The 16,646-nt window shown below is 41.7% G+C and overlaps 1 protein-coding gene across 15 annotated transcripts; it reads right to left on the bottom strand.

Annotated features, from left to right (window-relative positions):
* Positions 1–3,961: 3,961 nt before the first annotated feature.
* Positions 3,962–15,628, bottom strand: LOC108918125 (neuroblast differentiation-associated protein AHNAK). 15 transcript variants are annotated; one of them, XM_029254158.1, is made up of 7 exons: positions 15,534–15,628; positions 11,731–11,797; positions 11,507–11,630; positions 10,997–11,163; positions 9,891–10,911; positions 7,413–9,659; positions 3,962–6,551 (listed from the first exon to the last, which is right to left on the bottom strand). In XM_029254158.1, the coding sequence occupies exons 2-7, from the start codon at positions 11,743–11,745 to the stop codon at positions 4,393–4,395; spliced, it is 5,733 nt and encodes a 1,910-aa protein (XP_029109991.1). In that variant the 5' UTR covers positions 11,746–11,797; positions 15,534–15,628; the 3' UTR covers positions 3,962–4,392. The 15 variants fall into 15 exon arrangements, with proteins under 15 accessions (XP_029109991.1, XP_029109990.1, XP_029109994.1 ...); XM_029254157.1 differs by having other exon boundaries at positions 3,966–6,551; positions 7,203–9,659; XM_029254161.1 differs by adding an exon at positions 9,660–9,890 and having other exon boundaries at positions 3,967–8,525; positions 10,101–10,911.
* Between the last annotated feature and the right edge of the window lie 1,018 nt (positions 15,629–16,646).

The following is a 16,646-nucleotide window of genomic DNA, read 5'->3' as shown; positions in this document are numbered from 1 at the left end:
AGTTTGAGTATGCTATTCACAAAAAGTGTCTTGATGTAAACCATGCCTCACAAAAAAGAGCTCCTGGAAGACCTGTGAGCAAGAACTGTTGCGTTGCATAAAAATGGAAAGGGTTACAAAGTTATCTCAGAGAGCTTAGATATTCATCTGTCCACTGTTAGACAGATTGTCTATAAATGGAAACGATTTAGTACTGTGGCTACTCCCCCTGGAAGTGGCCGTCCAGCCAAGATGGCTCAAAGGGCACACCGTACAATTTTCAGTGAGGTAAAAAAAAAAAGAACCCTAGAGTGACAGCTAAAGACTTGAAGAAATTGTTGGAACTGGATAACATCTCTTTTCATGAGTCTACTATACAGAAAACATTGTACAGGCATGGTGTCCATGGCAGGACACCACGAAGAAAGCCGCCGCTTTCCAAAAAAAACACTGCTGCATGCCTAACGTTTGCAAAAGACTGCCTTGACACTCCACAACGCAACTGGGAAAATGTTTTGTGGACTGATGAAACTAAGGCTGAGTTGTTCGGGAAGAACATGCAGCACTATGTATGGCATAAAAAGGGCATCATATGCCAACATGAAAACATTATCCCAACGGTTAAGTACGGTGGAGGGAGCATCATGATTTGGGGCTGCTTTGCTGCTTCGGGGCCTGGACCACTTGACATCATTGAGGGAAAAATGAATTCTGAAGTTTATGAACAGGATAATATCAGGGTGGATATGTGCCAGATGAAGCAGAGTAGGAATTGGATGATGCAGCAGGACAATGATCCTAAACATCGAAGTAAATCCACTACAGATTGGCTTCAACAAAAGAAAATCCGCCTTTTGGAGTGACCCAGTCAGAGCCCCCACTTTAACCCCATAGAGATGCTGTGGAACGCCTTCAGGAGAGCTATACACACCAGACATCCTAAGAATATGGCTGAGCTGAAGCAGTTCTGTAAGGAAGAGCGGTCCAGAATTCCTCCTGAACATTGTACAGGTCTAATCCGCAGCTACCGGAAACGCTTGGTTGAGGTTGTTGCTGCCAAAGGAGGATCGACTAGCTACTAAATCCAAGTGTTCACATTTTTTCTACAGCACTATGAATGTTTAATGGGGTGTGTTCAATAAAGCCGTGAAAGATTGCTATTGTGTTTTGTTAGCTTAAGCACATTGTGTTTGTCTATACTTGTGACTTTGATGAAGATGAGATGATATTTTATGACAATGCAGAAAACCCAACTTATTCCAAAGGGTTCACATACTTTTTCTTGCCACTGTAGAAGGTAAACTTGTACTGAGTAAAACAGTCCTGGTCAGATGACATTTTATGAATCTCAGTTCAATTCACCTTTAATGAGTGATTGTACAAATTATAGTTACACAAGTTCATAATGAAATTCAGTGTCTCCAGTTCCCCATGTGTGACACAGAATACAGAAGATACAGTACAGCAAAATACAAAAGAAAAAGGAGTAGGATAAATATAGAATAGACAGTAGCAGCAGATGTGCAGTACTGTCATGCGAGTCTGCAAGAGTTCATTTGAAAACAAGGACAACAGAATACAGAAACAGCAGTGAAACCAAAGGATTGGAGCAATGAGCAAAAACTACAATAAATCAGTGAATAAGTAATTAGAGGTATTGCACATGCAGCCAGTATTCCTGGGCGAATGCAGAGCAGCGGGGGAAACGGTGTAGACTGTGGCCGACTGTATATGGATGAGAACCCTAGGGAAGACGCTGTTCTCGAGGCTGGCTGTGCTGACATGTTAGCGTCTGTACCTACTGCTGCACAGAACGGTCTGAAACAAACTGCTCAGGATGGATCAAGTCCTTAACATTGTTGGCTGCTCTATGTAAGCAGCATCTGAGATGAACATTCTTTCTGGCATGTAGTTCCACGTTGATGACGTGCTGTGCTTTCCCAACAACACATTGCATGGCAGCGCTGTGTGAGCTGCAGCAACTATACCATCCTGTAATACAGTAGGTCATGATGCTCTTGTGCAGCAGTAGGACTTTGACAGCAGCTTCGAAAACAGTTTGGCTATCTTCAGCTAAAAGGAAAAAACAGACACTGCTGGACTTTATCACTGCCAAGGTGTTAAGGGACCACATGAGGTCCTCTGTGATGTGGACACCAAAGAACTTAAAACTACTGACTCCTTCTCCACCACTGATGTGGATAGGATTGTGCTCGTTGGTTGATTTTCCTGAAATTGATCATTAGCTCCTAGGTTTCTCAATGAGTTTTCGTGAGCCAGATTGTTCATAGTACTCCACCACACCAAGTTCTGCACTTCCTCCCTAGTGATCTCATTGTTGTCTTTGATCAGGACTACCATTGTTGCATCATCTCATCAACGTCATAATGTGGGTGTTGTTATATGCAGGGTCAGTGTCATGGGTGAGCGGAGAGTTCAGGAGGGGACGGAACTCACATTTTTGTGGTATATCAGTGTCCAGAGTCAATGTGGAGGAAGTGCCATGACCATGATTTAGAGGAGATCTACAGTTCAATTGCAGAGGGACACTTTAAGGCCTTGCTCTTAGAGTTTTGAGGGGAATGTATTGAAAGCTGAGCTGTAGCTGAGCAACATTCTAACATTTTTATCTTGCAACTGAGTCAAAACAGTATGAAGTACAGCAGCAGTAACATCCTTTGTTGACCTGTTAGCACGGTATGCAAGATGGTGTTGATCTGAAGTGCCAGGAATACAAACCATAACTAATCTTGTGCCTATGTGAGCCATATCTAGTCTTTCAAAACTTTTCATGACTGTTGGAATGGGTGCAACCAGGCAATAGGCATTCACAGCTATCACTGCCTATTGTTTTTGTACTGGAACAATTGTTGCTGATATAAAGCCTGAAGGGACCACTGTCTGGGTAGGAGAAGTTGAATATGTTAGCAAAAACCTCCGCCCTTTAGTCGGCACCAGCCACCTTCTAATGGTATTTTTACTGATGGTCATTATTCCTCATAGCCAGTTCCAGAACCATTCCAGAAAATCTGAATTCCATCTGATTTTGAAGTTTTTTGGTATATTTTTACTTAGATATTGTAGTGTGAGCTGGTCAACAACACATTGTGTGAAAAAAGGGTGGCAGATGGTCGGTCAGTTTTAGCTGAAGGCTTTAAAGATGGAGATAAAAACGGGAACATCACTCATTAACAGAGGACATGGTAAATGTGTTTGGTAAATGTGAATTATGGAAGGACCACAGCCTGTTAGACGCGTCTCCTGAAAGATACCACAGCTGGTTGGGAAAAAGCGTAAGTCAGAAATTGTTGCTGTCCCACATTCACCCATTATCATATTGGGATTTTTTTGATCAGACCAGCACCCCTCCACACAAGTTCTCTCTACTGGTTGTCCATCCAAACAGTGTCATCAAATATAAAGTTTTCAGATTTGCTTAATTAATACGGTGGTCATCTTTGTCTGGTCCAATATATAAAAATGCATTGCACAAAACTGCAGTTAAACCATGGTTTATTGCAACATGTCCTCCTGTGCCATGTACTGTACACCCACCTGTTTAATATCAAAAAATAGCACTGTCGGTATTGTAAATTAAATATTGGTTATTTTGGCAGCAGAACAGAGTCATGCTGGTAAGTACGTTAACAATGTTTCTGATTATGTCACACATTCAGTTGCTTGTCTTTTGTACAACTGTTTATTTCTAGATTGCTTTAGTGTTGTCTGGTAAAATAAAATTTTAAACAAACTTGAAAACAGTAGCACATGGTGGAACATACAGTAAGTTTATTGTATTTTACAAGTCCTTTAAATTAAATGATTCATTGAATGTATTTTTATTGGATGAGTTTATTACACATTACATTAAATATCTGAAATCCCATCTGTCATTAATAAGAAAAGTTCTTTTATTCCATAGCATTTTTATGATAAAACATAGCGCTGTGTTTAAAGAGTTTAAAACATTTTTATGAAAAATACTGGCTTGGAGACTATGGATAGGAAAACAAAAAGTAAAAAAAAAGGAGTACATTTGGCATAAATAGGATTAGTAATTAGCTATATAATCCTCTTAATCACAAATTTGACATTATTTTGTTTCTAACATCCAAAAACTTGCAGTAGTAAACATACATTCTATATTTACAATGGAACAATCAATTTCCTTAATGGTTGCCCATTTTAACATGATTACAAACCACATACTGTACCATGATGGTTTATTAATATGTTTTTGCTTGTACCTATTTTGAACTTCTGTGAATTAGTCTTAGAAAACAGGTCTCTCCACATGCCCATCCTGTTATTGTTTGTAGTGTTCATAAACTATCATGGTGATAATGGCCTAACTTAGCTCTTGCTGCTGTTGTGCTTGCCATGTGCTCTCAGTACCAGGTAGCCTCCATTGCCTTAGCTATCATCAGATTTTACTACTTTGAAGGTTCCCCTGTTGATTTTAGAGGAACTGCCAGTACTGACTCCTGGGACAGTTGTTTCTCCCTTTAAACCTGAATCAGTATTGTGAGATGAAGATTTCACTGATTGAGAGTCTTTAAACATTTGTAACCTTTCTGCAACATCTATAGGTGATGACGATGTCTGTTTACCCCCTTTCAGGTGTTGGAAATCAGGTTCATAGCCTCTTCTAGATAGAGAATTGATCTTGGGCAAAGAGACAGTGCCACTGGGAAGCTTAGTTTTAGGAATCTTTGCATCTGGAGAAGCAGTATAAGTGTTGCCTTTTTGGAGGTCAAGGCTTTCAGGATTTCCGTGGAGTTTACTAGCAGCAAGTAGTCTGTGAGTTTTAAAAACTGGCACCTCCACTTCATCATCAATTACTGCTTCAGGTAGCATTTTCTTGCTATGCTCTGGGCTGATGTCTGTGTTTTCAGTATCTATCTCAGTATCTTTTGGCCATTTAATTTTGCTCTTTGAAGGACTTACATTAGTCTCAAGTATTGGGACCTGTACTCTGTCACTTTTAAATTGTATCCCTGGGTTGTTTTCCTTTGTCTTGAGAGTTGAGAGCCCTTGATCCACAGTAATATCAGCATTTTTGTCTATATCTGATCTTTTCAGTTTTGGTCCTGAGGAACTGAATTTGGATGTTGGTACTTTAAGTGTACCAGATGGAGCATCACTGTCAAGATTTGGAGACTTTAGATGAAGATCTTGACTTTTTAGGTCAGATCTAGGTACATCCGCATTCAAGTCTGCAGTATGTATTTTGCTTTCAACTCTAGGGGCAGAGATACTTAAGTCAGGCATGTCAAATCTCCCATTCAGATCAGATTCTGGTCCTTCTATATTTGACCCAGACAAACCAAACTTGGGCATCTTAAAATGAGGGTTTTTGAATTTTGGAGAATCAATGTCTATTTCTGGAACATGGAGATCTAGTTCTGGGCTTGAAATTCCAGCTGTGGGTAAATTTGCATCTATTTGTGGTGTATTGAGACCTCCTTTTATCTTGGTGTTTGTAACGTGTGGTGTCCTTAAACCAACATCTGTGTTAAAGCTTGGACCTGTTGCTGTTATAGGAGACATGCTAAGTGTAGGCATTTTTAACTCTCCTGATTTTGTCCCAGTTGGGGATTTCATGTTAAGTTTGGGGCCTTCAATGTCAGGCTTTGGTAGTTTTATTTCAGAATCTACACCTGCTTCAGTCTTGGGGATTGGGATATCTAAATTGTGTGTCTTTAGATCTGTGTCAATATCAAGGTCAAGGGGAGTTTTTGTTTTTGGACTTGATAAGCTGAGTTTGGGCATCTTGAAGTTTGACATTTTTAATTTACTTGAAGGAATATCAGTGTCAAAATCTGGAGCTTCTACATCTAGGCCAGAGCCAGATGCTTTAGTGTTAGGTAAATTTAAGTTTGGCATTTTGAGGTTTCCTGAAGGACCATCAATATCAAGGTCTGAAGATTTTACATGTAGATCAGGACTTGTCAGCTGAGCTTTGGGTAAGTTCATATCCAAATCTGGAGTGTTAATGTCACCCTTGATTTTGGGGACAGAGAGGTTCAGAGTTGGTTTCTTAAAATCTCCATCAATATGTCGTTCTTTTGTTTTTGGCCCAGAAAATCCCAAATTAGACATCTTCAAAGAGGGTATTTTGAATTTCCTTGAAGGAGCATCAAGACCTGGAGTATCTAGTTCTAGGTCAGGACCAGCTAGGTTAGCTTTTGGTAAATTGACATTAAGATCAGGAGTGTTCACCTCTCCCTCAAGTTTGGGGGCAGAACGATTCAGATCTGGTTTTTTAACACTGACGTCAAATTCTGGGTCTTTCACTTTTGGTCCTGAAATCCCAAATTTGGGCATGTTCAAGGTTGGCGTTTTAAACTTTCCTGAAGGACCATCAATATCAAGATCGGGACCAGTCAGTTTGGTTTTGGGTAAGTTCATGTCCAAATCTGGAGTGTTGATGTCTCCCTCAAGTCTGGGGGCCGAAAGATTTAGATTTGGCTTCTTAAAATCTGCATCAATTTCGGGTTTTTTTCCTTTTGGTCCTGAAATCCCAAATTTGGGCATGTTCAAGGTTGGCGTTTTAAACTTTCCTGAAGGACCATCAATATCAAGATCTGGAGTTTTTACATCTAGATCAGGACCAGTCAGCTTAGCTGTGGGTAAGTTCATATCCAAATCTGGAGTGTTGATGTCTCCTTCAAATTTAGGGGCTGAAAGATTCAGATTTGGCTTCTTAAAATTTGCATCAATTTCGGGTTTTTTTCCTTTTGGTCCTGAAATCCCAAATTTGGGCATGTTCAAGGTTGGCGTTTTAAACTTTCCTGAAGGACCATCAATATCAAGATCGGGACCAGTCAGTTTGGCTTCGGGTAAGTTCATGTCCAAATCTGGAGTGTTGATGTCTCCCTCAAGTCTGGGGGCCGAAAGATTTAGATTTGGCTTCTTAAAATCTGCATCAATTTCGGGTTTTTTTCCTTTTGGTCCTGAAATCCCAAATTTGGGCATGTTCAAGGTTGGCGTTTTAAACTTTCCTGAAGGACCATCAATATCAAGATCGGGACCAGTCATCTTAGCTTTGGGTAAGTTCATGTCCAAATCTGGAGTGTTGATGTCTCCCTCAAGTCTGGGGGCTGAAAGATTCAGATTTGGCTTCTTAAAATCTGCATCAATTTCAGGTTTTTTTCCTTTTGGTCCTGAAATCCCAAATTTGGGCATCTTGAAGGTTGGCTTTTTAAACTTTCCTGAAGGACCATCAATATCAAGATCGGGACCAGTCAGTTTGGCTTTGGGTAAGTTCATGTCCAAATCTGGAGTGTTGATGTCTCCCTCAAGTCTGGGGGCTGAAAGATTTAGATTTGGCTTCTTAAAATCTGCATCAATTTCGGGTTTTTTTCCTTTTGGTCCTGAAATCCCAAATTTGGGCATGTTCAAGGTTGGCGTTTTAAACTTTCCTGAAGGACCATCAATATCAAGATCGGGACCAGTCATCTTAGCTTTGGGTAAGTTCATGTCCAAATCTGGAGTGTTGATGTCTCCCTCAAGTCTGGGGGCTGAAAGATTTAGATTTGGCTTCTTAAAATCTGCATCAATTTCGGGTTTTTTTCCTTTTGGTCCTGAAATCCCAAATTTGGGCATCTTGAAGGTTGGCTTTTTAAACTTTCCTGAAGGACCATCAATATCAAGATCTGGTGTATTTACATCTAGATCAGGACCAGTCAGTTTGGCTTTGGGTAAGTTCATGTCCAAATCTGGAGTGTTGATGTCTCCCTCAAGTCTGGGGGCTGAAAGATTCAGATTTGGCTTCTTAAAATCTGCATCAATTTCGGGTTTTTTTCCTTTTGGTCCTGAAATCCCAAATTTGGGCATCTTGAAGGTTGGCGTTTTAAACTTTCCTGAAGGACCATCAATATCAAGATTTGGAGTTTTTACACCTAGATCAGGACCAGTCAGCTTAGCCTTGGGTAAATTCATGTCCAAATCTGGAGTGTTGATGTCTCCCTCAAGTCTGGGGGCTGAAAGATTCAGATTTGGCTTCTTAAAATCTGCATCAATTTCAGGTCTTTTTCCTTTTGGTCCTGAAATCCCAAATTTGGGCATGTTCAAGGTTGGCGTTTTAAACTTTCCTGAAGGACCATCAATATCAAGATCGGGACCAGTCAGTTTGGCTTCGGGTAAGTTCATGTCCAAATCTGGAGTGTTGATGTCTCCCTCAAGTCTGGGGGCCGAAAGATTTAGATTTGGCTTCTTAAAATCTGCATCAATTTCGGGTTTTTTTCCTTTTGGTCCTGAAATCCCAAATTTGGGCATGTTCAAGGTTGGCGTTTTAAACTTTCCTGAAGGACCATCAATATCAAGATCTGGAGTTTTTACATCTAGATCAGGACCAGTCAGCTTAGCTGTGGGTAAGTTCATATCCAAATCTGGAGTGTTGATGTCTCCTTCAAATTTAGGGGCTGAAAGATTCAGATTTGGCTTCTTAAAATTTGCATCAATTTCGGGTTTTTTTCCTTTTGGTCCTGAAATCCCAAATTTGGGCATGTTCAAGGTTGGCGTTTTAAACTTTCCTGAAGGACCATCAATATCAAGATCGGGACCAGTCAGTTTGGCTTCGGGTAAGTTCATGTCCAAATCTGGAGTGTTGATGTCTCCCTCAAGTCTGGGGGCCGAAAGATTTAGATTTGGCTTCTTAAAATCTGCATCAATTTCGGGTTTTTTTCCTTTTGGTCCTGAAATCCCAAATTTGGGCATGTTCAAGGTTGGCGTTTTAAACTTTCCTGAAGGACCATCAATATCAAGATCTGGTGTATTTACATCTAGATCAGGACCAGTCAGCTTAGCTGTGGGTAAGTTCATATCCAAATCTGGAGTGTTGATGTCTCCTTCAAATTTAGGGGCTGAAAGATTCAGATTTGGCTTCTTAAAATTTGCATCAATTTCGGGTTTTCTTCCTTTTGGTCCTGAAATCCCAAATTTGGGCATCTTGAAGGTTGGCGTTTTAAACTTTCCTGAAGGACCATCAATATCAAGATTTGGAGTTTTTACACCTAGATCAGGACCAGTCAGCTTAGCCTTGGGTAAGTTCATGTCCAAATCTGGAGTGTTGATGTCTCCCTCAAGTCTGGGGGCTGAAAGATTTAGATTTGGCTTCTTAAAATCTGCATCAATTTCAGGTCTTTTTCCTTTTGGTCCTGAAATCCCAAATTTGGGCATGTTCAAGGTTGGCGTTTTAAACTTTCCTGAAGGACCATCAATATCAAGATTTGGAGTTTTTACACCTAGATCAGGACCAGTCAGCTTAGCCTTGGGTAAGTTCATGTCCAAATCTGGAGTGTTGATGTCTCCCTCAAGTCTGGGGGCCGAAAGATTCAGATTTGGCTTCTTAAAATTTGCATCAATTTCGGGTTTTTTTCCTTTTGGTCCTGAAATCCCAAATTTGGGCATCTTGAAGGTTGGCTTTTTAAACTTTCCCGAAGGACCATCAATATCAAGATCCGGAGTTTTTACACCTAGATCAGGACCAGTCAGCTTAGCCTTGGGTAAGTTCATGTCCAAATCTGGAGTGTTGATGTCTCCCTCAAGTTTGGGGGCCGAAAGATTTAGATTTGGCTTCTTAAAATCTGCATCAATTTCGGGTTTTTTTCCTTTTGGTCCTGAAATCCCAAATTTGGGCATCTTGAAGGTTGGCTTTTTAAACTTTCCTGAAGGACCATCAATATCAAGATTTGGAGTTTTTACACCTAGATCAGGACCAGTCAGCTTAGCCTTGGGTAAATTCATGTCCAAATCTGGAGTGTTGATGTCTCCCTCAAGTCTGGGGGCTGAAAGATTCAGATTTGGCTTCTTAAAATCTGCATCAATTTCAGGTCTTTTTCCTTTTGGTCCTGAAATCCCAAATTTGGGCATGTTCAAGGTTGGCGTTTTAAACTTTCCTGAAGGACCATCAATATCAAGATCGGGACCAGTCAGTTTGGCTTTGGGTAAGTTCATGTCCAAATCTGGAGTGTTGATGTCTCCCTCAAGTCTGGGGGCCGAAAGATTTAGATTTGGCTTCTTAAAATCTGCATCAATTTCAGGTCTTTTTCCTTTTGGTCCTGAAATCCCAAATTTGGGCATGTTCAAGGTTGGCGTTTTAAACTTTCCTGAAGGACCATCAATATCAAGATCTGGAGTTTTTACATCTAGATCAGGACCAGTCAGCTTAGCTGTGGGTAAGTTCATGTCCAAATCTGGAGTGTTGATGTCCCCCTCAAGTTTGGGGGCCGAAAGATTCAGATCTGGCTTTTTAACACTGGCATCAATTTCGGGTTTTTTTCCTTTTGGTCCTGAAATCCCAAATTTGGGCATCTTGAAGTTTGGCGATTTAAAGTTTCCTGAAGGACCATCAATATCAAGATCGGGACCAGTCACTTTGGCTTTGGGTAAGTTCATGTCCAAATCTGGAGTGTTGATGTCTCCCTCAAGTCTGGGGGCCGAAAGATTTAGATTTGGCTTCTTAAAATCTGCATCAATTTCAGGTCTTTTTCCTTTTGGTCCTGAAATCCCAAATTTGGGCATCTTGAAGTTTGGCGATTTAAAGTTTCCTGAAGGACCATCAATATCAAGATCGGGACCAGTCACTTTGGCTTTGGGTAAGTTCATGTCCAAATCTGGAGTGTTGATGTCTCTCTCAAGTTTGGGGGCAGAAAGATTCAGATCAGGCTTTTGAACACCAACATCAATTTCTCCTTTATGGTTTTCTGGATTCAAACTGGATAGATTTGCCCTTAGACTTGGAGCAGACACGTTACTGCTCCAGCTTTGTCCTTCCATGTCCAGTTTGACATTTGGGTCTGCAAGCGGTCCATTTATACCACTGACTTCAGCATCTGGTGTTCCAGAACGAACAGATGAAGATGAATCCTGCTTCAGAAACTTCCTGACCTTGCCATTGAAGAGTCTGTTGTATGAATTCTGCAGCAGCTAAAAGAAAACATAAAATGCTAAGAAAATCACAAAAGACAAAGACATTTGCATTCTCTCAGTAATTAATGTCAGCCCCACTTACATCTTCTGGAGCTCTGTTTCCTGAACTTAGATTCAGGTTGGCCCTCATATCCTGCTTCTTCAGAACTGTCATTTTAGTGTCAAAAGGCTCTATGAGTTTCAGCAAGTTTTCCACATCATCTTTCTTAAGGTTGTCAAAACGAATGGTAGCTCCAACGATTTCATCACCTGTGAAGAAAGGTTGGTATGAAATATAACAATAGAAAATGGTTTATTTTTGCCTTCTTAAATTAAAGAGTATAGACAGACAGTAGTGCAACACTTTTAAGCGGAAGGCTACAAGTTCAAGACCAGTAAGAGGCGCTGCTTATGTGTCTTTTTCAAGAGTATTTAACTTGAGTTTCCCAGGTAAAATATTTATCTGTATAAATGTGTAAAACTTGAAATGACTTTAAAGCATTTTTATGAGCCAGAAAATTAATGTAGTTTATATTTTTAAAAAAACACTTAATATTTATTAAAATTTTAAATTGTTTTTAAACTTATTTTCATAATTTGTTTTTACTCTCACCCTTTCTAAGCCCAGCAAGGTCAGCAAAGGTGTCATCTTTGATGCCAGAGATGACCACTCCTCCTTTCTCTGTCTCGTCTAGAATGAGGCTGTCAGAAAACGTCCTGCGACGCATGTGACCATTCTGTAAAAAATACGTGAACCAGGTAAGATAATCGGGTTAGTTAGCAAGGTAGGTTAACATGTTTGTTTTCACACCATGTCCACAGAACTTTTTCACTCACCATGATGTTAGACATGATGTGTGATTTATTCACGGTCTCATATCATAAACATTGTCTGCCTTGAAACCTGTAAAAAAAAAAACAAGTTTATCAAAAAGAGTTGATCAAAATCACTAATGTATAGATTAATTTAATACTGGCTGAATTGATTAAATCGTAATGTACGTGAAAGATGACGGAACAAAGGGACATAGAGAACTGCCAAGAAAAAAAAAACTAACTTAAGAGGAATGCAATGAGAAAGGAAAGGAACAAGTGGCCAAAGGAATTTAGTGACTTTATATTAACATCTGGTGGAGGAAGCCCTTATACATGATAGTTTTATTGTAACATACTCCTAGTGTTACTGAAGGATGAACTTTAATACGTCAAAGAAACCACAACCTCTTAAAAAAACGCAACCAGGAAGAGAGCAGTGTTGTATATATATATGGTCGCACGAAAACAGTAGTAACACAATACCCTGGGCATCAGAAATCTCTGTCTCAGTAATTCTTAGACCTTGCCTGTCCTCCCTAATGTGGGCTTGCAACCATCTAGAGTGAAGAGACTCGTACATCATCACCATGTGCATTCAGCACATCATCTCCGCAAGCAGCTTGTGATATGTGAAATAATGTATGTAGCTTTGTTCTCGGTGCTTCGTGCATTTAGAACATCACATGAACCACCATGAAGGAGGCAACTGTTCTTGATACATTCCCTCTCTCTAAGCCTTTGTGTACTGCGGGAAGGCTGAAATAGCATCCCTCTTTGGCAAGGTAAATATTGCTTATAAGTCTGAGATACAGCTTCCCACCCTACACATTTGTCAGACTCTACCAGCTATCCATCACAGTTTCATTCTCACCCGTCCCCAGTAAATGCTTACATTACATGTACTGGGGCCTGAGTTGCCATCAAATCTCCATCACCCTCTTCATTCCTTCTACTTTTGTCCTGCCAGCAGGAATTCAAGGGTGGTACTAGTTTCACCACCAAAAGTAAAAAGCTATCAAACAGCAAAATCCGCAGTAGATCACGGTTACTGAAAATTTGACCTGTGAACAGGTGACGGTGCCCTAGCAAGTAAAAGATGCCGTGTTTTTCATTTGTAAATAAAGTGAGAGGAATCTGCATAGCCACACTGCCGAAGTGTGCAGCACATGGCCCCAAGCTGTGGGTTAAATGAAAGCTGGGAACTGGTTTGTCTGCTGCTTAGATGATTAGTAAGGGCTTATGTGATCGGGGAGGGTCTAAATACACCCAGCAACTCTGCATACCTTTCTCTACCGCACCCACTGCTTTCAGTTCCCTCCTAAAGCGGTAATGAGGCACCCTTGCACGACCGCTGGAAGTCAGCCAAGTCATCTATACACAACACATTTCTCTGGCTCTGGCAAAGCTGCAAACGTTGCTGGAAACATCAACTCAGAGTCCAAACAGAGTCCTTGTCACCTCACATTGGTACAAATTTCCTCTGCCCACAAATCAGCCATAGAAAAAGAAGAAATTCTTTTTTATGGTATTGGGAAACTGTTTAACATGTTGTCATCCTACATATTGGTTTCAGTACACATAATGTAACATTAGAAAATAAACCTTCATTTTCATGTGTTTTCCTGCAGTCTTTTTCAGTTACCTCTTATTCTAATGCAAGGTTGTTGTGGTCCAGAGCCTTTCTCGGAGGGCTATCGCTACTGTTTCTCAGAGTGCACAGAGAGTAAGGCACACGCTAGACCCTGGATAGGACACCGGTCTAAGGCCATCACACATACATACTTGTTAGCTCAAGAATTTGGAGTTAGCAGTTCACAGGTCTTTGGACGGTGCGAGGAATCCGCAGCATCCAGAAGAAACCCAAGCAAACTCCTCACATACTGAGCTGGATTCTTTGCCAGGACTGAACCCAGAATCCAGGAACTGTAAGGCATCAGCAGAACCCTTTGTGCCAGCCCCTACATGTATACCTAGTCCTTCTCACAGGTACAGGTAAGCAGGGATGAGTACACTATGGATGGGGTACCAGTCCACCAAAGGGAAGCCACATGCAACAGGCAATTTAGAGTCACCAGTTAACCTGAAACTCATGTCTTTGAACTATGGGAGGAAACCCACACTCACGCAAACTCCACACAGTTTGAGCTAGATTCAAACCAGTGCCTGAGCAACCTGGGCACTGGGAGGCAGCAGCAGCACGATCCACTTTGCCACCCCATGTAGAAAACACATGCATTGTCTACAATCGCTTGTCCCAAGCGGGGTCACCGCAAACCAGAGCCTAACCCAGCAAGACAGGGCACAAGGCTGGAGGGGACACACCCAGGATGGGATGCCAGTCCGACACAAGGCACCCCAAGAAGGACTCGAACCCTAGACCTGCCACACAGCGGCACCACCGGCACCCCCCCGTTTGAAACAGAATTACAAAATTAGCAGTAAACATTTATAGAAACCTCACATATTCCAGTAAGTGTGTTTGTGTATAACAGCTTTGGTTTGTTAAACAGATGATCACTACCACAGTACAATATTCTAACAGCCCTGAAAAATTTTGCGGTTGAACGTTTAACAATAGCAGGAACTTGGCATTTGTTTCAGTTTCTCTAAAACCAAAAAAGTTCTTGAATTTTAGGAGTATTGTTTAGGGGGGGGGGGTGCGGTGGCGCAGTGGGTTGGACCGCAGTCCTACTCTCCGGTGGGTCTGGGGTTCGAGTCCCGCTTGGGGTGCCTTGCGGCGGACTGGCGTCCCGTCCTGGGTGCGTCCCCTTCCCCCTCTGGCCTTACGCCCTGTGTTGCCGGGTAGGCTCCGGTTCCCCGTGACCCCGTAAGGGACAAGCGGTTCTGAAAATGTGTGTGTGTGTGTGTTTAGGGGGATATGGTGACACGTTTTTCCGTGCAAAATGATTTGATGTAAGTTTTGTATTTGCAGATTGTCATTACTCTGTGTTAAAGGTTTACTAAATTATCCTGTAGCATTTCCTTACTACAAAGTGTGAAATTTTAAAATCATGCAAATTTGCAGCTGAATTTTGCGTTAAGATTGTGCAGTCAGTTTAAGAAAACAACTTAAGAGGATGATGTCATTGTTATTCCTCTGTTAAACAAAGACATTTTGCATAAATTGTAAGCATAATACAGAGAGCAGGTGTTTAAAAGAAGTTTGGCATGGTGAGTTGAAATGTTCACATTTGTCTCAATTGCACATTTTTATATACATATTGCATGTATGGATAAAAAACTGACTATGAAGAGATACATCTAATCCAAGCGGAAATGTAAATATACTTTGAATATCCTGGTTCACCTTCTGTGCTAGAGTCACATCAACACTATTATTTCTGTGATGTTCCTGCAATTGCCAAGCTGTGTTTTCAAGAACACAATAAATTTGTACACGATCTGCGAATATATCAATTGAATAACCCCCACACACATCGTCTGAAACTGTCTGTCCCATACGGGGTCGCGGGGAGCCGGAGCCTAACCCAGCAACACAGAGCATAAGGGACACACCCAGGACGGGACGCCAGTCCATCGCAAGGCACCCCAAGCGGGACTCGAAGCCCAGACCCACCGGAGAACAGGACCTGGCCAAACCCACTGTGCCACCGCACCCTCCTCAATTGAATAACCTTTGTGCAGTATTTGCAGTCCATCACTGTGATGCCAACAGAGCAATGCTTAATTCAGACAAATAGCTTGAACAAATACAAAGTGCAATTAGAAGCAGCATAGCTGGATATATGGCTGAATCCACGCAGCTCCTGATAATGACAACCCACATACCCTAAGCTTGGTGTGCACGAACAAGGAGCCCCTACCAGAAGATGAGGTGCAATGCGTCCTGCACTGTCCTGATTCTGCTGTCGTCTCCTCTGTACTCTGACTTCTCTGTCAACATTACCAATGCTGTCAGTTAAATGTGTTTCCTCCTGAGCTACCCAACAGGTTCATCTTCTGATCAGCCATCCAGTCCACACCCCCCTCTGACACATCAGGGAGAGGGACAAACACATAGTCCTGCCCCGTGACAGTCGAAACTCAAGAGATGCAGAGCACTCCCTACCAACAGGCCAAACCAGGTCTGCTGAACAGTACTGCCCCGCAGGTGTTGCAACACCTCAAACTAGAGACAAAAGTTTATAGCCAGAGCGCAACACACACCATGCAAGGCCATGAGGCAGCGCTGTGGAATCCGGAGAATTTACCTGCGTGCTTCTGTGCCTGTGCCGTTGATGCTACCCAACGTGTCAAACTGCTGCTGCTGCTGCTGCTGCAGATAGTAGGTGCGGCAGAGAATAAGATGAAGTACAAAGAACAGAATGGATCGGATTTGTAAACACATAGGATGCACTCCTTAGTGACAAGCCTGAAGACTGCCATATTGGTCTCCTACCATTGGGAACATGCTTCAGGCTCACACGAAGTATTACTGAATGTGAAAGTGGCATCTTCTGATGGACGTTAGTTCAGATGATTGTGCAGGGAATTAGAATGAACTACTAATGTTACTGGTGTGCTTGCTCATGATCGTCTTGTACACATGTGTGAGCCATATATGGATCAGAAATCCTTATTGTAGTTTATTAAGTGTTATTGTTCAGTAGAGAGAGGGGTGTGGTGGTGCAGTGGGTTTAAGCAGGTCCCACTCTCTAGTGGGTGTGGGGTTTGAGTCCTGCTTGAGGTGCTTTGCAATAGACTGGCGTCCTATCCTGGGTGTATTGCCAGGTTAGGCTCTGGTTTGTCGCGACCCCGCTTGGGGCAAGCAGCTTCAGCCAGTGTGTGTGTTCTACAGAAAGCACAACCCCATTGACTTAGCTGATTTCTATTATTTAAAAAGATACTGGTATAGGTGAAAATTCCAGTTAGCTGCAAACCTTTCCTGGACATGCTAACACTATCCAAATAGACTTAGTGCTTTGTAAGTATATGAA

Source organism: Scleropages formosus, chromosome 8 (genome assembly GCF_900964775.1).
Source record: "Scleropages formosus chromosome 8, fSclFor1.1, whole genome shotgun sequence".
In the NCBI taxonomy this organism is placed as follows: Eukaryota; Metazoa; Chordata; class Actinopteri; order Osteoglossiformes; family Osteoglossidae; genus Scleropages; species Scleropages formosus.
This window is presented reverse-complemented; position numbering and strand designations above follow the sequence as displayed.

Bases quoted from the DNA above. Each gene is read 5' to 3' on its own strand.
- LOC108918125 (XM_029254147.1), bottom strand. The intron at 11,164-11,506 runs GTGAGAGTAAAA...CTTTCTTCACAG, and splicing joins CCTTGCTGGGCTTAGAAAGG to GTGATGAAATCGTTGGAGCT. The intron at 9,660-9,890 runs GTCCTTCAGGAA...TTGATATTGATG, and splicing joins TCCCGATCTTGATATTGATG to GTCCTTCAGGAAAGTTTAAA.